The sequence below is a fragment of the Dermacentor andersoni genome, chromosome 10 (assembly GCF_023375885.2).
Source record: "Dermacentor andersoni chromosome 10, qqDerAnde1_hic_scaffold, whole genome shotgun sequence".
Lineage (NCBI taxonomy): Eukaryota > Metazoa > Arthropoda > Arachnida > Ixodida > Ixodidae > Dermacentor > Dermacentor andersoni.
The window spans coordinates 34,109,401-34,131,169 of record NC_092823.1 but is presented as its reverse complement, the minus strand read 5'-3'; the positions used below and the strand labels follow the sequence as shown (position 1 = coordinate 34,131,169).

Here is a 21,769-nt window from a genome sequence, read left to right as displayed (position 1 = left end):
AACACGCCCTGCCTTTCCATCTTTTGTCCGGTGTCGCATTGTGTACATCAATTCGTGAAAGTGTTACAATGCCTAATTCACTTTTGCGAGGAAGAATTATATTGAATAATCACTCGCATATTTCAGATTGTTCATAACGTGCTCAGCGAAGACGACGAAGTGCGTTGTGTGGAACGCTGCGTTTCTGTCTCTGCTAATTTCAAGCTACTTTGTGGGAGACGCCGCTCCCTTCACTACGGCGATGGACGTGGAGTCACCTGGAGGGGTGCCGGGTCCTTCCACGTCAACAGCGGCCCCTCCGAGAAAGCGTTCTAGTCGCCCGAGTGACACCGACAGCGAGGAGACTGTGATCTATTCAACGACCAGTGATGAAACCTCGGATGACAGTGACTTCGTGCCCGTAGCAAAGCGCAAAGCAAAGAGAAGACTCGTCGGGACATCTCCTTCCACAAGTAAGACAACTGTGTTCCCGAGGCGAAAGTCATCGGACCACACAATTTTATTCGTGCCTGTGGCTCCTAGCGACAATCTAAACCGGCTGAACCGCCAAGCTACATCTCTATCGCTCGAGGCGCTTGTTCCGGGTCAGATCAAAGATATAAGAATCAACGCCCGAAAGAACATTCTCGCTATAGATGTCACAAACCGCAGCGCACTAGATGTTCTGAGTAACGTTAAGGTGCTGGATAGGGTCAACGTACGCTGCTACAAACAAGACGATCGTGATTCTACGGCCGGTGTGGTGTATGACGTCGACAATTCCATTAGCGATGCTGACCTGCATATACTCATTAAGCCAGCGACAGAGGGAATTGCCATATTGCAAGCCCGTCGCCTGGGGAGTTCGCACTGTGTGAAGCTAACATTTAAAGGAGACAGCCTACCGTCACATGTCAAGGTCGGGCACTTCAGACACGTAGTACGGCCTTTTGTTCCAAGGCCGCTTCAATGCCGGAAGTGTCAAAAGATAGGGCACGTTAGTGCTGTTTGCACAAATGGTGCCGTGTACTCACGATGCTCTGGGTCGCACAGCTCTGATGCATGTCGTGCAGAAAACCAAAAGTGCGCCAATTGTCAAGGCTCTCATGATGCATCTTCAAAGATTTGCCCACGTGTGAAAAATGAGCTTAAAGTCTTGAGGCAAATGGTCAGAGATGGTTCGTCACACAGGGAGGCTGCCACTAAAGTGCGACGTCGGCGTTCACATCGCCAGAGGTCTAGGAAACCCACTGCTATTGCTAAGGATGCACCGCGTCCACTGACAGTCCACAAACTTCCACAGAAAACTAGCAATACTAGCAACGAGGTTCCTAAACAGAAAGCCCTGAATAACATTGCCTCATACGAGGAGTGGCCGCCGTTGCCAAGGCTAGACGAACCAGCGGAGCAGCAAGATGTAGCACGCTCGCCGAATTATCCTTCAGCTTCTGGCAGTAGCGCAGAAGACGACAAACAAGTCGTCACCATGATACGGGTCCTCGTGAACACGCTACGAGTACTACTGACTGCCATACACACTCCGGCGGCTAGAGGTGCACTTGAAATACTGAATGCTCTGAATCCTGTACTGTCCGGTCTTGAGAAGCACCATGGCTGCTCCTCAGCACTACTTCCTTAAAGAAGTCAAGGAAGCGTTCCTCTTCGAGTGGAATGCCAGAGGCCTTAAATCCCGCATTTCGGACTTTCGTCCGTTTGTTTTCAAGCACAAATTTCCAATCATTGTAATTTGTGAGCCAAACATTCAGAGCGCCTTCCGCCTATCAGGATATGAAGCTTTCATGTCTGCCACCTATACCGACCGCAGCAAAGTCATCGTCTACGTCAGATGCGATTTCACTTATCTTTTACACCCAGTGGCACCTGATGACGACAATCAGTACGTATGTTTGACTATAAAATGCAAGAACGTTTCACTCACGCTGGTAGGTGCCTACATTTCACCTTCGAGTCGATTTGACAACGCAAGACTAAGTACAATTATAGCAGCGACACCTGGACCATGGATTCTTACCGGCGATTTCAATGCGCATCACCCGCTATGGGGAAGCTTGAAGATGGATTGTCGAGGAAGACGTGTACTATCCTTCGCGTCGGACCATGAACTCTGCTGCCTAAATGATGGCAGTCCCACTTTTCTGCGGGGATTGACATACAGTAGCTGCCTGGACTTAACTTTTGTTTCAAGATACCTCAGTGCCAGTGTGAAATGGTTTCCGGACAACGAAACACATGGTAGTGACCACGTTCCAACGTACGTTAAAATTGATGGCATACGGAAGTCACACTCTACCACAGTTCTTCAACGCATCGACTGGCCTAAATACAAGTTACTCATGGAGAAGAATTGCCAAAATATCCAACAATGTCCGCCTGGCAACATCGAGGAACTCATTAACGACGCTGCTCGAGAAGCCACAAGAGTTTTTAGGCCTAATCCTAAATTTTCTGAATTCGAAGCAGAATTGGAGCGGCTTCGAGCAATTCGCCGTCGCGCGGAACGGAGGTACAGGCGCACCAAGTCCATCTACGACCTAAGGGAGGCGAGACGCATACAGAAGAAGATTCAACGTCGGATCAACTCCCTGCAGTCTTTAAGATGGAAGACTTTTTGTGATTCCCTTGATCCACATAAACCCCTATCACATATATGGAGAACGGTGCGCGGTCTTCGAACATCACAACAACGCCACCCTTTCAAATGCCTGGCTTTCAGTCAAGGTCGCCGAGAGATCGACGTAGCGGAGGATTTCTGTTCAAGGGTAGCGGGTCTACCATCCTCGTTTCCCGTACATGACCCACTTGACGTTCCGATCTCGCGGGATTCTCGTATAAACAATCTGTTTTCCAGCGAAGAGTTACAAGCGGCGTTGGCAGCGTGTAGACGTTCCTCATCACCTGGGCCTGACGGGTTGACCTACGCTGCTCTTCGCAACCTCGGTCAAACAGCCCGGCATGCTCTTCTAGAGGTGTACAACAACTCATGGCGGGAAGGAGTGGTTCCAGCTGCATGGAAGTCCAGCCGCCTCGTGCCTCTGCTCAAACCAGGTAAATCACCCCTAGATGTGGCGTCTTACCGTCCCATTGCTCTGGCCAGTTGTCTAGGAAAAGTGATGGAGAGGATGGTGCTGACACGTCTAGAGTGGTATCTAGAACACTACAAGATATACCCTGACGCTATGGCAGGCTTCCGACGCGGACGCTCTTCAGTAGACAACGTCATAGATCTTGTCTCGTCTGTTCAACACGAAAAAAGCCTAAGGAAACTTTCAGCGGCGATGTTCCTGGACGTTAAAGGCGCTTATGACAACGTAACACATCGAGCCATCCTGGCCGCCTTGGGCGATGTCGGCCTAGGGGGACTTGTGTTTCGATGGATATTCAGATACTTGACAGACAGGTCATTCTTTGTGCAAACAGAGGATGGTGCATCATCACAACACAACACCTACCGCGGAGTACCACAAGGCGGAGTCTTGAGTCCCACGCTATTTAACCTCGTGCTCGTCGACCTGGTTCACACCGTTCCACAATCTGTCCATGTGTCGATCTATGCAGACGATATATGCATTTGGTCATCAGGAGTGACACGTCCGCAGGTGCGCGCCAGACTGCAAAAAGCGGCCACACTAACATCCAGCTATCTTCGAGCACGAGGTTTGGAGGTGTCCTCCCAGAAGTGCTCTATGGTCGCTTTCACGCGCAAAGCAATGATACAATACGTTGTTAGAATTAATGGACAGCCAATTGCCTACGAGAAGACGCACCGTTTTCTAGGAGTAATAATAGATCGAAACCTCTCCTGGAGTCCTCACGTCTCTTGCCTAAAAAGGAAACTAGTGATGATAACAGACGTGCTCAGATTTCTTGCAGGAAAGTCATGGGGTGCGTCTGTGAGTGCAATGCTCCAACTCTATAATGCACTGTTCTTGGGTCTCCTACGCTACAGCTTACCTGTACTAGGTGGGACCGGTAAGACCAACCTCCAAGCCCTCCAATCTGTGCAAGCTCAAGCTCTGAGAATTTGTCTTGGCCTTCCGAGGTGTGCATCAACGGCAGCAACAATAGCCATCGCGCATGACCACCCTATCAATACGCATATTCATATCGACTCCTTACGGGTGCACATCAGGCACTTTGCCCGATTTCCATCGCATCATCTCGCCTCCCTTCCTGCCGCTCGACCTCGTTCAGCGTTTAGCAGAATTATTGCCGCCAACCACGGAAGTTTACCGTCAAACTTCACACATGCAGCACGGCCATCTCTACCGCTGTGGTGCCTGCATCCACTCCAGGCCCTTCTTGTTATTCCCGGCATCAAAAAGAAAACGGAAATGTCATCTATCGCCCTCAAACAAACCGTCCTTTCATTCTTACATGAAAAACACAACGAACGCACTCACGTTTACACGGACGGTTCTGTCTCCTGTAATAGTTCAGCTGGAGCAGTGGTACTTCCCGCTCAATCTGTCACTATCAAATTCAAGACGTCTCACGTTACATCATCGACGGCTGCAGAACTCGCAGCTATCCGTGCTGCTCTGGAGTTTATAGGTCCCAATTCACCACATTCATGGTCCATCTTTTGTGATTCAAAGGCAGCTCTCCAGTGTCTGCTGTCCCCTTTCAACCACGGGCCAAATGTACAATTAGTCGCAGACATCCGACTACTCCACCATTACGCAATCGACAAGGGACACAACATCATCTACCAGTGGATACCGGGTCACTGCGGAATTTCGGGGAATGACAGTGCGGATGACGCTGCCCGGTCGGCCCATGATGGTGCCCAGATTGTACCCATACCGCTGTCAAGAACAGATGCTGCCACAAGTCTTCGCTCCCTCGCACGCGAGCTTACGCTAACTCTGTGGAACACGAGCGAATTCACGAACACACGTCTTCACAGATTGGATCCAAGTTTGCAACTCCGTCTTCCACCAGGGTTGCCACGAGCGGAAGCAACACTTCTGTGCCGCCTATGGCTCGGCGTGGCATTCGCGAACTCATATTCCTTCCGTATTGGAATGGCCGACAGCCCTGCTTGCGACACCTGCGGCTGCGAAGAGACGATCGCGCACCTCCTCTGTGACTGTCCACGTTACAATGTGAAAAGAAAAGTGCTCGTGACCGTGCTCGAAAAACTGGACAATCGCCCCTTCACAGAAGAGAAAGTTCTAGGACACTGGTCCAGACGGGTTTCGGCACTCAAGGCCTTAAGGGCCTTGCTCAAGTTCTTAAGGACATGTGAATTGTGCGAACGACTTTGACTATTGTTGCGCGTAACATCGCGTTACTGTGTGCATTTTTCTTGTTTTTTTTTCCTTCTCTCTTCCTTCTCCTTTTATTCCCTTTACCCCTTCCCCAGCACAGGGTAGCCAGCCGGTATTTACACTGGCTAACCTCCCTGTCTTTCCTTCCCTTTTGTCTCTCTCTCTCTCTCATAACGTAGTCACCCGCCGTGGTGACGCAATGACTATGAGGCTGACACATCATTCATGGTACCGGGCATGGAGGACTGTTTGAAAACAGCCACTGGCAGCTTTAATTAGGTAAAGTTGCTGATGTAACTCAGGGCCTAACTTCGCGCACATTTAATTCTTTGATTAAACGAAGTGAGAATTACAGATTGTATGTTTAGTAGGGCTATAGTGACACTTTCGAAGTGTACAATCCCAAATGTAATGGCGTCACATCAGTGTTTACTGTGCAATTTTTCTTCAAAGCCTCTTTGTACGTTGCAGGATAAGATCCACTAAATGGGACAACAATATTTGTAGTGAAGAAACTTGGAGACAGATATCTTCATATTGATGTTATTCCAGGCATGCTGGCAAAATGACTTTTTTTTGCATTCATCCACTTGCTTTGATAAGCGCCGGGAACGTTCATATATGCAAAATATTTCAGCGACTGAAGCATTATAGAATAGCACAAATACTGACATTCCTTGCACGTTGCTACACAAAGTAAGGTCAACTGTACCGTACTGCGTTTTAATAACTTCAAATATTCACTGAATAACCGAATGCGAGGCCTTAAAGACAAAGGCCAAAACGGTTCGGGTGATTTCTCCACGCATATACAAAAGACACCTGTCCTCTATTTTCTTGGGTTAGAGGATGTGCAAAACTTACGTGATGTTTCTTGGCCATTCGGCCAAGTATAAAGCGTACCCGCCTATTACGATCGAGATGTTTTCGTGCTTGAAGGTGAACAGGCCCTGTAACAGAACGAAAAAAGTTGCGCTTGCACACTTCTGCTGGAGTATTTGTTGTTTTTTTTTTGCTCACACACGACGACAGTTGTTGTAACGCTTCTTGTGAGACAGCACCCCACCTCTAGCTGTACATTAATCGTTACGTTTGCGGTGGGAAATAGCCAGAAAGCTTCGTCATGCAAGAATACTTTGACGAAGGGCAAGCTGTTGCATCACGAATTCGTGGTGGTACGAAAAGCGCTATGAGTTGGTTTTACAATCAATGGTGAACACGGAAATGTTTCTTATTAAAAAAAAATCCAACATATTCTTACACTGGGCTTTGATATAGCGACAAACTGAACAAGACAAAGAAACACAACAGAAGGAACAAGAATCAAAACAAAAATATCTAAACAAGCCGAAAAAAAAAACATTTTTACCAGGTATTCCTCTCACAGAAAAACAATGAAGGGATTCAACATTTGTCTCCAAATGAATAGGGGGAAATGCAGCCATAAAATTACCTTTACAGGTAATAGTCGTTAATGAATGAGGATGCCTATGCATTGAACAAAAGTAAATACACATACATGTGGTTACGTTACTGCGCAACGTATGGCTTTCATATTGTTAAGGCAAGCTTTATGCCTTTCTCACGGCGCTTCCGTTTTGTCTTTGACACATCTTCATAAGTGGCTAAAGGTATTTATTGACGCATCAAAGGAAAGAAAAAACGCTGTCATTAGCTGACACTGCAAGAAGATTTCGGCGCCAAATTGTGCTCACACGTTGCGTATTTCTATAAGAATTTACCGTATATTTATGCTTAGGTTGTTCTTGTGGAGTAAACACTTATCACCTTCCATTATACCGAAAATTTGAAGCGATTACTTACTTGTTTATCATCTTATTTGAAAATGTTGAGTTCTAGTACGCCTCAAGATACTTGTGTCCGCGTTAGCATGGGCCGAAACAATGACGTTATCATACACTGGAAAGCACGGCTCAAAGTAAATTTTTTCTACGTGGCATAGCGGAAACGAGACGAGTGCTAACGTAAACGAGAGCGGTTATAGTATCACGTAAAGCTTTCCAGTTGCTTGTTTAAATTTTCTTTCCCGGATTGTCGTGAGCGAATGCAGCGTGCACAGCACGAACCACACTTAGGATTTTTAGGTTTACTGTTGATGAAGATCCTAATAAAATGTCTGTGCTGCCACCAAGTGTACAAAAAGCTAAGAAGAAACAAACGATTGTAGTATATCACATCGGAGATCTGGTAGCGCTCATGGCTTACCGGGACCGCCTCCGTATTTAGGAGGACATGTACAGCCAGTAGTATCTATCTCGTTAGTTCGCCGAAATATTTGAAACAATCTCGGCAATAGCTCTAAATTGGCTCTGATAGATTTCAGCCAAAGCATCATGACACAAAGTCATAAGCAAACACAGTCACCTGGTGAAACCTAAAACGGGCGGCACTGCCTTTGGCAGACGTTGCCATATATATATATATATATATATATATATATATATATATATATATATATATATATATATATATATACCTGTGTTCCTTCAAATGAAAACTGGTTGCTAGTCTGCGCCCTTGTGTTGTATTTCCTTGTCCTGTCGTTTAGCGCACCACCAACCCAGATCAATCGTATAGTGAAGACGAACCTCATCGTGTTAATTCCCGGTGACGTGGTGCCATATATATTTAAATCACGTAAGCCTACCCATGCACATAGTCCTTGGCTAACTTTCATTTGTCTATGAACCGTCTTAGCGCGCGTTGCACTCTCTTGGCTGCGCGTAATGTTGGCCTCAATGTTCACTGCGCTCTTTATTGTTTGTGTGCTTATATTTTTCTCTCTTCTATGATTTCGACTGCAGTGTTATATTTGTACCATGTTTGGCGCCAATAAGTCTTCATTTATTTAGGAGTCAGTGTCGTGTGCGTCTATCATTCTTTGATTGTACCTATGTTTGCGGTAGGTAAGCTGATCGTGATACGCACGCAATCTGCTTTAAAGGCACCGACCGGCTTTGCTGCCGCTGAGCAGCTGACGAAAGCAGCATGAATAGTGAGCGCGATAGAGATACTTACCTCGCAGTCAGAGGTATGTCATTTTGTTCTTGTTTCATTTATTGGAAGCCGCTTTGTGATCTTATAGAAAACTTGGAGGTGAACTAGATGCCGCATTGAGATCGAGCCCTTACACAGAAAAGAATTACTCTTTACAGTACATAACACGGCGACTTGTCAAGCGTTCCAAGGGGAATGGCAGTACTACACGAACACACTAAAATGATTACGTCTATGAAAATCGAATCCACAGACCACTCTGTTTTATCAATCGTTGTAAGGTGCCTACCATTCTCTTCATAGCCTCTAAAGGGTCTGTCATGTTGCAGTGGCTCTCCCAGAAGACGAAAGGGGCCTTGCCCGGCTTCTCTGTGTAAAATACGCGCATCCACTGCAGCTGACTGAGCGGCTTGTCACCGGGAAACAACAGCTCGCCATCCAAGTACACCTGCCAAAGAAAGCATTTACAAGTTCGTACCCTTACGCTCGTAAAATACCCATATTCATAGTTGTAGATCCAGACTTAGAGTAAGAAGGATACCTACTACAATATGATTTTCAGAAGTGAAATGGGTACGACGTTGTTCTTCTCACAACGCCATTGTCGGTAGAACTTTGGCACGCAAAAAAATAAAGATGGGGCATTTCTGAGCTTCAGATGTTTCATAGAGACTGGGCAGTGACCAGTGGTTACCCTCTTGCCTTTCGTGTACGGGTCCTCAATATTTTTTGTAAGATACAGTTTGTGTACCCTGAGTACATTCGTTTTGCACAAATATACTTTTTAAAGTTTTCTCGAGCCTGTGTATTTTATTTCTAGTATCGTGGGGGGATCTACTCTTTGCAACACTTTTTTTGTAGTTGACACTGACGAACGTGAAGGACAGGACCCGGACGTGCGTAGCACAAGTGCGTCCGTCCTACGTACGCACGCAAGACGTACTTCCTCTACGTACGTCCGAGTCGTGTCCTTCACGTTCATCAGTGTAACAATAAGCGTGATATAATCATGAACGTCCGCCAACTAGCCCCATTCATTGCTTTTCTTTCGTGATACGTTTACCTTCGTGTGCACTTTATTCTAACCTGTCTTCGGCAGGCTTCATTATTCCCGCGGGGTCTTATATTTCAGGAGACATACTTCATCCCTTTGCTAGCATAAGTCGGCACTTATGACATTAACAAAAATGACGAATAGGACTGACTTATTAGGAAGCACCCACCTGTATAGAGCTTGCAGTTCGCCTGTATTCCACGACGTGGAATCCCAGTACGGCAGAGCTCACTGCGTTTACAGTAACTGGTACCAACTCGCCGTTGTATCTATGTTCAAATGCGTAGTCAGTGGAAAAATCAATCCTCAGGTAAGTTTGATCGTGCCTGTTGTACAGGCCGTAGAATATTGGATATTTTTCGCTGAAAGACAAAAAAAGCTTGAGATAATTCTAATATATAAGTATATATTGTGCAAATATTGAGTAGCCACTAGGAAAGATCTTTGAAGAACAGAAAACATCAAGATTTGAAGCACATATTCGAATCTGCGTGAATGAAATCTTTCGTTAATCAAACCGTATCGCCTTGTGGGGAATTTCTGGGTCACTAAGCAAATTCTGCCTAAGGATATCACCCTGCGTACGATCGCTGCTTTTGCCGTCAACGCTTCCTGTGAGCGTTTCCGGCCTGCGAATTGTACTGACAGCGACATTCGGAAAATAATCGCCCCGAAAGTCGCACCTGCGGAGGCTGAAGAGCTCTGCAGTCTATAGCTTTCGTACAAGGACATATTCTACCAGAACAACCGACGCTTTGGCCGGACGTCACTTGTCAAACATCGCATACATACAGGCGATAATGCACCCATCCATCGGGGACCCTACCAAGTTTTAAGTTCGGAGCGCCAAGTCATCAAAACGGAAGTAGACAAGATGTTAGTGAAAGACATCATTGAGCTATCGCAAAATCCCTGGTGTCACCTTTCATTCAGGTCAAAAACAACAATGTTGCGTGGCGATTCTGCGTCGATTACCGCCACCTCAACCGCATCACGAAGAAGGCCGCCCGCCTACGCATTGCCTCGTATCAATGACGCCCTCGATTGCCTATACACGCACAGAATTTTTCGTCCGTTGACCTACGGTCCGGATATAGACAAACGGGTGATGTCGATCGTGAAAAGACCGCCTTTATAACGCCTGAGGATCTTTACCACTTTAACGTTATGCCTTTCGGTTTATGCAACGCTCCGGCTACGTTTTAGCGTATTATGGACTCATTACTCCAAGGATTTAAGTGGTCGACTTGTCTCCGCTACCTGGATCATGTTATTGTGTTCTCGCCCACATTTAAAACACACATTAAGCGCTTTTCAGCTGCACTTGCTGTTTTTCGCATGACCGGTCTACAGCTCAACTCCAAGAAATGTAACTTCGACCACCGTGAGATTAATGTCCTTGGACACGTCAATGCGAATGGCATCCGACTGGATAGTTTCCTGTTCCACATTTCGCAAAAGAGGTCCAAAGTTTCGTGAGCCTTTGCTCTTATTCCACCGCTTTGTTAAAGGCTTTGCCACCATAGCAAACCCTCTAACACATCTCCTGAATAAATGTGCGCCGTTTTCATGGGGAGCCTCTCAGGCCGCCGCCTTTTCTCGCCTTACCACCATGTTCACTACCCCACGGCTCCTAGGACACTTCGCTCCTTGAGCCCATACAGAGGTGCGCACCGATGCCAGCGGCCATGGTATCGGTGCCGGCTTGGCACGAGATCAACACGGCCATGAACGTGTCATCACGTACGCTAGCCGTCTTTTGTCCCCTGCGGAGCGGAATTACTCTATTACCGAGCGCGAAGTTCGGCCCTTCTGTGGTCAGTAGCGAAATTCCGCCCCTATTTATACGGCAGGCCCTTTTCTATTGTAACGGACTACAACGCCTTCTGTTACCTTCCGTCCATAAAAGGACGATGGGCTTTCCGGCTACAAGAGTATTCCTCTTCGGTGGTGTATAGGTCTGGTCGCCAACACAAGGACGCCGACGGTTTGTCCCGTTACAGGCGCCCGCCAACGCCGACACGCAGGCTTCCGCAAGTGTTCTTTCAATTTCTCATCTTTTGGAGATGGCCAACGAGCAACGTCATGTCGCTACTTTGAGGATCCTGATTGGTCAAATGGAATCTGCTCCTACTGATCCAGCGTTACGGTGGTTCGTCCTCAGCCACGGGATATTGTACGGACGCAATTTTTGTCCTCACGGTCCTCCCCTTCTCTTTGTTGTTCCTCAACACATCCGCTCAACCATGCTTCAGGAGCTTCATGAAGCCTCAACTGCTGGACACCTTGGGTTCGCTCGCACTTACGACAGCGTGCACTGTCGCTTCTACTGGCCCGGCCTCGCGCGCTCCGTACGGCGCTATGTAGCTGCTTGCAAGTCCGGTCAACGTCGGAAAAAGCCAGCATTGCTTCCTGCCGGGTACTTACAGCCGATCGACATTCCACCTGAGCCATTCTTTCACGTGGGCTTGGATCTCCTTTGCCGTTTCCCAGAGTCTAGCTCCGGCAACAGATATATCGCTGTCACTACTGATTCCGTTACGAGCTATGCCATCCCTCGGGCACTTCCCACGAGCAGCGCAAACGACGTCGCAGATTTCCTACTCCGGGATAGCATTTGAGTACATGGCGTCCCGCGACAGCTCCTTAGCGACCGCGGCCGCACTTCCCTCTCCCAATTCCTCACCGATATCTACGCTCATGTTCTACTAAGCACAAACTGGTTACCTCCTATCGTCCCCAGACCAACGGCCTCACCGAGCGACTTAATCGGACCATTACTGACATGCTATAAAAATACGTTTCACCCGACCACAAGGACTGGGATGTGGCGTTGCCTTATGTCACGTTCACCTATAATTCATCACGCCATGATACTGCTTAGTATTTCCCCCTTTACTTGCTTTTCGGTCGTGACCCTGTATTAACATTGGGCATTTCACTCCCCTTGGTACGGGATTCGAGGGCCGAGTATGTCCGCGACGCCATCGTCCACGCCCACCATGTGCGCCAGCTTGCCCGTACGCGTTTGTTCACATCGCAGGAAACTCAACGGCGCGCTTACTAACTGCTGCCATCGTGACACACACTCTTGACCAGGCTTTCTCGTACTTCTTTTGTCCCCTTGCTGCCGAGTGGGGCTCTTCGAGAAACTCCTTCCTTGCTACAAAGGCCCTTACGCGTTCTACGGCAAGCGAACAATGTCACTTACGAGATAATCCCCGTGACCTCCGTCATGGCAACCGGTTCCACTTTACCTAACATCGTGCACGTCTCTCAGCTTAAGACTTACTATGCCCTTACCCATGGGCCGTCTGAGGAACCGGGACGGTGTTTTTCCGCCGGGGTTCATGTTGCGGTGGAAGAAGAGCACAATATCCACAATGGTGAAGACGACTAAGTGACAACAGCCTCTCGGGATTCTCAGCTGATGTTTGTGTATCTCTTGTAACTACATCGAGTAAATAGTTTTATACCTGTGTCAATGTTTACGCTTTCATTATGCTTCTGAGCGCGCGATTGGAGGAGCCGTTCTGCTCGCTCTCGGCGATCGGGGCTCGAGTACGTCTCTAAGAGTCACCGACGTAACTCACGTGATGACGTCAAGGCTTGTTCGCGGTTCTGAAACCAGCTACGAGCGCTGTACTCGAGGCTGAAACACACGTTCCTTAATTTCGCCTTGTCGTACCACTCGTTGAAAGCTGCTACTTGCTCAAATTACTCCAGCCAGTCTTCCGCACCTTCAGAAAGGTCATCGTGGAAGGAACCTGCATCGCAGGTTCTGTAGCGTGTAATAAGCTGTTAGTGCCACCTCCATACTGTCCACCGTGTCCATGATGGGCGATCTCGGGGGCTAGGTCGCGAATTCTCCTGCTGGCACGGTGCACTGGTGTAAGCTTCGGTATGTCGCTGATATTCCTGCCGCTCTGAGAGGCTTGTTGCATAGGTCAAGGTTAGCCAGCACCTCCAATAGAAATGTCACGTTCTCAGCTAACAGGCGAGTTCTAATTCAAACGTTGAGCCCCGTCTCTAACCGTCGACTGCGCGGACGAAAACCTGAAGCGCCCGCGCGTGGATCGGAAAGTTTCCGTCTGCCTCTTCACTGGCACCCGTCAAAGCAGGTGCCTGCGTATGGCGCGTGGCCTGGTACGTGTTTTCTTCTGCTTTCTAATTCTGCGGCACCTGTTCCAAGGGGTGACAATGTTGTTAATGAATTTATTAATACATTTATGAAGCATTCACTCGAACCTCAATTCTAAGCGCCGGTGATGAGAACATTCAACATCGACTAGATGCTCAATTCCTGATGTTGTAATTAGAGGGGAGAAAATATTCTCTCCGTGGTTAATATTGGCGTAAACAGATCGACTGGTACCGGTGGTTTGCCTAACAACTTTCTTTGACGCTACTCCAAACTTATTTCTGAATAACCGTACATTATCTTTATTGTAAATCTGAAAAAGTGTTTAACACCTAACGATTGGCTAACTGCCAAGTAAATACTGGTGTTTAAACCAGGCGATGAACCTAATCTTGACAATTATATACCATTTCGCTAATAAGCGCATGTTGTAAGCTCTTGGAGCATATTATGGCTTTTCACAAATCTAACCACCTAGAGTAAAAAAAAAACAAGTTTAAACGAGAACCAGCATGATTTTCCTCGAAAAATGTTACCAGCTCAGTTGTGCGTCATACGTGATTTTTCCAGTCCTATAAATGATCGGCTCCAAATTTATGCCAGATTTTTTTACATATGAAAGGCATTTGACAGGGTACCGCATGCTGCCTTAATTGAAGCGCTTATACTCCTTCAACTAATCGAAAAGGTACTGCGTTGGTTCGAGGCCGGCTTAAAAGATTGTGAGCAGATTGTGGAAATTCGTAGAGTCAAATATGAAAACTTGTCTGTTCTGTCTGGCTAGACAGAGGGGTGAGTATTGTGACCCCGGTTGTTTTTAATCTATGTAAATATTATTGGTAAATATTTGGATCGAAATGTCAAGGTGAAATTATTTGCAGGTTACTATACATAATTTGTTCTCTTGTCAAGAGTTCTTCTTGCCAAGACACACTTAATAACAAACTTTTAAAGCCACGGACTGGTGCAACAAAAGGGAAGTCCAGATAAGCTTTTCTAAATCAGTTTCAATAAAACTAAACAATAAAAATAAAACCATTACTTCGCACTTATCACATTGCAGGTCGAAACAATAAATCTGTCACCTGTGTTAAATACTTCTGTTTATTAATTACCAACAACCTTAGATTGGACACCGAAATCAATAGAATTAGCAACAAAGCATTAAAAAGCTCACCTTTTGACATAGAAAGTTATTCTCCTAGAATTTCCAAGTTGCAAGCTTATCGCTTCCTCGTGTGCCCAGTCCTATAGTATGTTTCCATATAATATGGGAATCCCACTTACATAAGGACATTGCCAAAGTGGAACGAATCTAGCGCCTGGCTGCACGCTTTATATTCTGAGATTACACAACGTCATCATATGTTTATGGTATATTAGGCAAACTAAAACTGGGTCAGCTCGGCATGGGCGTTAAAATCGCCAGGCTCAATTTTCTTTCAGCGGATGTTCCATAACCAAACAGGCTTGGCTAATGTCACACATATTTCCCATGGCCCGCAGAAGTCATCGCACATTTTTGATTTCAATGCAGTACAATCACACTTTGCCCGCCACAAAGACCCTTTCAGAAATTATTCTCTCCACTTACGAGCGAAGACAGCAATTATCTACTTGAAAGTGTTGCTGAGTGCACATTAATTTATTTTTTTGAAGAAGTGTTGGCAACTTATCTCGAGTAACCCTTGCCTACTTGGCTATCATCGCTGTCTGGAGTATTGTGTATATGACTGAATGAATAAATAAGTAAATAAATAAATAAATGAGTAAATACGTTCCTCTTATCACAACATTTAATGACAAATCTAAACGTTGGTTTCATAAAAATCTTCGCACCTTTCGAACTCAACCCTTCGAGAGCACTATCGTAAAAAACGTTGAATTTCGACATAACGGACAATCGAACTTTCGGTTTGCAAATACGCTAAATTCTCATTTTATTGGTGCTGGTGCGTCTTAACAAAATGATGCACTGGTATCTTGCACGGAATATATATTAAATCGATTTGGCTTCTACAGTGTTCTTGGCAGCTACTGATCAGCAAGACATGCGGACCGCAAGTTTATCGTTAATAGACTGCTTCTGGTGAAGATGACGTGAAAGTGAAGTCACTGAAAGCCGTCAGGGAAGTTGTAAGGAGACCTCTTTCACATATCTGTAGCATATTCTTTTTCCGAACGGCGTGTTTTCAGATAAAATGAAGCTAGCCCGAGTAACTGTCATTCATAGAAGCGGCCCAGTTATAATATAAAAAAGTTGCAAGCTAATCTGCGTACTTTCTGTATTCGCAAAAATTGCTGAGCATTTTATTGACAGAAGACTTTATGGGTTTTTAAACACCTATAAAATAATAGCACAAGAACAATATCGTTTCCGCGAGAATAGATCTTCAGAAACCGCCTTTATTTGTAATAAACGAACAAATCCTAGACAACATAGAGAAGTCAATGCTAACTTTAGGAATCGTTCTCGAGTTAAGTAAGGCCTTCCATTGCGTTCAACATAATGTTCCTTTCTAGAAGATACATCTTTAGGGAATCCGCGGTGTCACATTCTCTTTCATAAAAAGCTCTCTCTCCTCTAGAACACAGTACAAAACAGTAAGTGGAGGTAGTTCTGTAATTCAGTATATTAAATACGGGTGCCGCAAGGATCCGTCTTATTGCCTGTTTTATTTTACTCTATAGAAATAATATCGTAAATATTCATGGTTGTACTACCATAATATTACACGTGGACCATACAAACGTGTTGGTCTGAGGAAGAGAAATACAAAATCTTTCTGAGCAAGCTAGCATCTGGTTACAGCAACTAACTTTGTGGCAAAATGCAAATGAACTATAATTAAACATAAATAAAACTAAGTATTTGGTGTTTAAATCGAAATGAACGATAAGCCACTCTTAGCTACGACCGCAATTTTATACGGTAAACATCGAACAGGCACAAACAGCGAAATGTTTGGGAATTATATTCCATCAGATCTGTCTAAGTCAGTGGATGTAGATATTCTCAGAAACAATATTGCCTGTCCTGTAGCTGTGCTAAAGAGGTTGCGATATTTGCTGCCAATAAATGTGAAGCGCAATATTTATAATGCGCTTATACATTCTCGATTAACCTATTGTTTCCTTGTTTGATCGACAACTAAACAAAAGAACTTTAGATCCGTTCAAACACTTAAAAACGCGCACTGCGTGAAATAAGAAACGTAGGACGTACTGACACCAGCAAAACATACTAGAGCAAATATAAGATACTAACAATATCAAACCTTCACTCTTACAAATTATTCCTCGAAATTTCGCGGCAATTCTGGGAAGACAAATGTTCATTCCAAAGCAAATACTATGGCAAACCAACAAGGCTCAGAAGAAGTATGATAATAAACCACGTTGCCGAACAATACGCGCACGTAAAAAACAAGCAGTTCAGCTTCCTAGCCTTCCAAACGACTGCCCCTTAGTATTCGACCTACTAAATTATGGAATTTCAAAGCAGCGTTTTAAGAAGACGGTGAAAGAATTGTCCCTATCTCAAGACTAATGCAAATGTTAAAGTACAAATATAAAATATTTCGTATATTTTATTGTTTTGTGCTTGAAGTGCTTAGCAAAGTGCGTAAGATTAACCTTTCTTTCTTTATTTTTTCGTTAACTTTGTATTCAAGTGTTTAAAAATGTGTACGAGCTTAATTTCACGTGTGTTCTCTTGAATGTCTATGAGCAGAACGAGAAGGTTAGAGCGGCAGCCAACGTTTCGAGAAATTCCGTCTAGCAAACGGAATTTTCACTCTCTAAATATGTACCCTGTACCCCTGTACGCCCCCACTGACGAATTAAAATATAGTATTTTTGCCCGATCCATTGAATTTTGGAACCAACTTCCTCCTAACATACGAAAATTGACATTTGATAATTTTGTTAAGGCAATCACTGGTTGATGCCCGTGATCCCTAAAACCATGTATTACTCACAATGTTTATATGCCTATATGTATGTACTGAGACCATTTTTTGCATATTCCTTACACTAGTGCTTTGCTTTGTACCTTTGATTTGTGTACCCCCTTTTGTTGTGTATGGGTAGCACCCGTGATTTTCTACCCCACTTCTGCGATAACCACCTTAGGGCTGCAGTATGTATGAATAAATAAAAATTTAAAAAGTGGACCACATACTGCTGCCACTGTACGAGTGGCACGGCCTAATCAGGCAAGTGGTTGCCTTAAGCCATTTTCCCGAAGAGAATTTGAATATTATCTTAAATAAACCAATAAAGAAAGAAAGAAACAGGAAGAAATGCTTAATTAAAAATTTGTGATTTTAAAGATTGTTTAAAGAAGCGCTGCAATGAAATAACATTTGCTAAATAACGGTACCGGGCCCTATAACGTAAAACTATTCCAATATGTTTTTATTCCAATCTCCTGACGTCAAATTTCCGTAACCGCCGACGTAAGCATCGGGCGGTCACACGCAGGGTTGTCTGAACAGGCCAATCAAACGTTCTCCTCCTTTATAGGAGGTCACTTTTTCTTGCTTTTAAAACGAATAACATTGCCTACAATGAGCAGGTTGTCTTATCTAATTGGCTGACAAGAGGTGAGGAGCACGCTGAAGTGGAGAGGGATTCATTCGATGGGGCCGAGCCGGTGCATTGAAAATCGATAACCCTATGAAGAGGGTAGTGCCAGCGTCTGCGATGGTCCGCTATCCCTTATTTAGCTTGCGGTGGCTGGTTGTAAATCGCGGCGGTATGCAACGGCAGGTTAAGAATGCCGCTTAAAAGGATCCTCAGCAAAGAAACCTTGGCAGAACGAGGTCGTAAACGTGCCGGCTGTGCTAGAAAACGTTACACAGCCACGCAAAAAGCTTTATTGTACGCAAATAAACCCAAGCTCTCCAGCAGGTGCGAGTAGCCAGTGTCCGAGCGATCGGCTGCAGCCATCTTTTATTCCTTTCGGAAAGGGGCAGCCTGCGGCTATTCAGGAGAAAATTCAGTTTTGTTCGGCATATTAATTCATCTTTAACGCGTACACGTCACTTTGACGGGGTGAGTATTTGCGGTTTTGTGACGTCGCGTGACAGGCAGATGAAGTCGGGTCGGCCCGAAAACGTTTGACCAATAGTCGTGCGCTACTGGCGAAAAGGCGTCGAATAAGAAATAACTTTTTTTTCTTTTGTTCGGTACAATCATGCAAAATCAGTGTGTACACGTCACATTAGATGGGAAGCTATCGCTGTTTTCGTGACGACGCGTGACAGACAGGCGAAGTGGGAGTATGGTATGAATAACTTTATTTAGGTCCTGAGTGATCAGTCTGGGACTGATGCGGGCCGCTACCACGTCGGTACAGAGAGGCCGAGCCCCTATGCCGTCACACGGGCCCTCTGTACAGCCCTGAGTTGGTCCGCCAGCACTTCACTGTGCAGCATCCGCTGCCACCACTGTTCACCTCGAGAACCATCACCGGCCAACGCCAAGCAGCGCCAAAGCATGTGTTCTAAATCGAGCAAACCCCCACACTTACTACAATAGAGTGAAACCCCGCAGTCCGGATTAATTTTGTTCATGATGACCGGGTTAGGGTACGTACGTGTCTGCAGAAGCCTTAATGTAACCGCCTGTGGCCTATTTAATTTAGAATGTGGCAGGGGAATGCCCTGCGCCCTAGGTAATAGTGCTTGGTGATTTCGTTGTAGGTTAACAGCTGGTCCCTGTACTCAGGAGCGGGAGATCCAGCCCCTTGAGGGAGTACATGGCACACTAATCCTCGTACCTCCCTGTGCGCGAGCTCGTTGAGGTTACGCGGGGCTCCCTCCACTGTCCCCATGTGCGCCGGGAACCAAGTAACTGTATGCGAAGTGATATCCCTACCCTGCAGCAGTCTGTTAGCCGGTTCCGCAACAAGTCCTCTCGAGAAGGCTTTAATCGCAGATCGCGAGTCACTAAACACCATAACTCTTCTTGAATCAATTAGAGCTGGAGCAATAGCCACCTGTTCGGCAACCCCCGGATCTTTGGTATAAATGGAAGCAGCATTTCTAACGCTCCCTTTGCCATCTACCACTACCACCGAATAAGCATTTTTACCATTAATCCATGCGGCGTCAACAAAAGCAGACTCCTCCTCCTGATCCTTTGCCTCTCGCAACAAAGCCTTAGCTCTCGCGACCCGCCTCCCTACATTGTGCACGGGGTGCACATTCCGCGGAAACGGACGAACCATGATATTGGCTCTAAGGTTTACGTTCAACTCGTGTAGGGGCGCCGTATCGTGCGACACAGCCACCGATTCTTCAATTGACTCTAAAATATACCTACCCGCTGGTGTACCTAGCAACCGCTCCCTCTCTTCAGTACGCTGAGCCTCAGAAATTTCATCTAAAGTGTTATGCAAACCGAGTCGCAACAACATATCGTTTGACGTAGTCATAGGCAGACCAAGCGCAGCCTTGACGGCTTTTCTGATTAATGCTTCCAATTTATTTTTCTCCCCCCTATTCCAATTTAGCCTAGCTGCCACATACGAGAAATGACACATAATAAATGCGTGAACTAAGCGCATCGCACCTTCTTCTCCTAAACCCCTATGCCTATTAGACATCCTTCTTATAAGTGTTATCGCCTCCTCCGTCTTCTTGGTAATACGCTGAATGGTTCTAATGCTCGATCCGTTCGCTTCAAGTACAAAACCCAGGACCCTGATTGCTTCAATTTTGGGTATCACCGACCCTCCCCTAGTATGAATTCTAATGCAAGGCTCAACTTCCGGTACCCAACCCTTCGGCCTACGACCTAGCTTCTTAGATTTTACGATCAACAACTCCAACTTTTTAGTGGAGCACTTGAGCCCCATGAGACCCAGATACTCCTCCGCAAGCGTTACCACCTTCTGCAGCCTAGCCTCAAGCTCTCCATCACTACCACCGACACTCCATATAGTAATGTCATCCGCGTAGATAGAATATAGCCAATATCCTGGACAGTGTCCAGTGTATTAGCCAACTTCGACATCGCCAGATTGAATAACATAGGCGAGAGTACGGATCCCTGCGGAGTACCACAGCAACCCAATTTAAAGACTTCCGACTTTATCTCCCCAAACTTGAGACATGTCCTTCTATCCATGAGGAAAGCCTTGACAAAATGGAAAAGCCGCTGCCCCATATTCAAGTCCGATAGCGCCTGTAGAAGGAAAGAATGACGGATTTTATCGAAAGCTTTTTCCACATGAAGTCCAATTAGTGCCTTAGTATCCATAGTCCGCCGGTCAAGGAGCTGATGCTTAATCCTGATCATAGCATCCTGAGTCGAGAGGCCGGGCCGAAATCCTATCATCGAGTGCGGAAAGACCCCATTGCCCTCAACATAACGCGTTAGCCTATTTAAAATGACATGCTCAGCGACTTTCCCCAAACACGATGTCAGGGAAATGGGTCTGAGATTTTCAAGCCCTATGGCCTTCCCCGGTTTGGGTATCAGAACAGTAGTTGCAAGTTTCCACTTTTCCGGGAAAGAGCCTTCCTTCCATCGGTAATTGATCTCCCGCGTAAGGAACTCAACTGACCCGTCGTCTAAATTCCGTAACATTTTATTCGTAATGCCATCCGGCCCTGATGCCGATTGAGCATTAAGATTCTGTAGCGCCATCCTGATATCACTTTCAGTAAATTCCGCATCCATAGCTGCATTTTTGTCCCCACTATATTCCAAAATCACGTCAGGTGTATCGTGCCAGGTCTCCAACGAAGGTACCTCTCAGCCAAATCCTTCAGCAACTCCTGCTCCGTGGAGTCCCGACACGCCTGATGGACCAGCTTACCTATCACAGTCCTCTGATTAGATTTAGTGTTTGTCTCATCTAGTAAATGTCGGAGCAGACTCCAGGCGCCTCCCCTCTTAATGCGACCATCAATAGAATTGCATACTTCATCCCATTGCTGCTTGCACAGTACCCGACAATGGTCTTCGATTTCCTGATTAACTACTGCTATACGCTTTCTAAGCCTTCTATTCAATCTCTGACCCTTCCATCTCGCTAACATCGACTGCTTCGCTTCCAACAAACGCGCCAAGCGACTATCCATATGTTCCGTGTCAATATCGGTCTGAATCTCTCTAGTGGACGCCTCAACGTCACTTTTAAGCTGACTAGTCCACTGTTCCAAGGTCAACTCATTTCCCTCATCTTCGATCCTCTGCGCTCTTCGTTTCCTAAATGCATCCCAGTCAACCATCCTGAATGTGCGCTCCTTTTTATTAGCCACTACCAAAGTA

General features: G+C 45.9%; 1 protein-coding gene across 2 annotated transcripts in view; it reads right to left on the bottom strand.

The window, feature by feature from the left end:
• LOC129381877 (uncharacterized) overlaps positions 1 to 21,769 on the bottom strand; it is a 38,772-nt gene that overhangs the window by 4,888 nt on the left and 12,115 nt on the right. For both annotated transcript variants that reach the window (XM_055065100.2, XM_055065099.2), the window contains exons 3-5: positions 9,512 to 9,704; positions 8,578 to 8,736; positions 6,135 to 6,220 (exon numbers count right to left, since the gene is read on the bottom strand). In XM_055065100.2, coding sequence (XP_054921075.1) covers positions 6,135 to 6,220; positions 8,578 to 8,736; positions 9,512 to 9,704 — 438 coding nt within the window. The remainder of the gene's footprint in view (positions 1 to 6,134; positions 6,221 to 8,577; positions 8,737 to 9,511; positions 9,705 to 21,769) is intronic.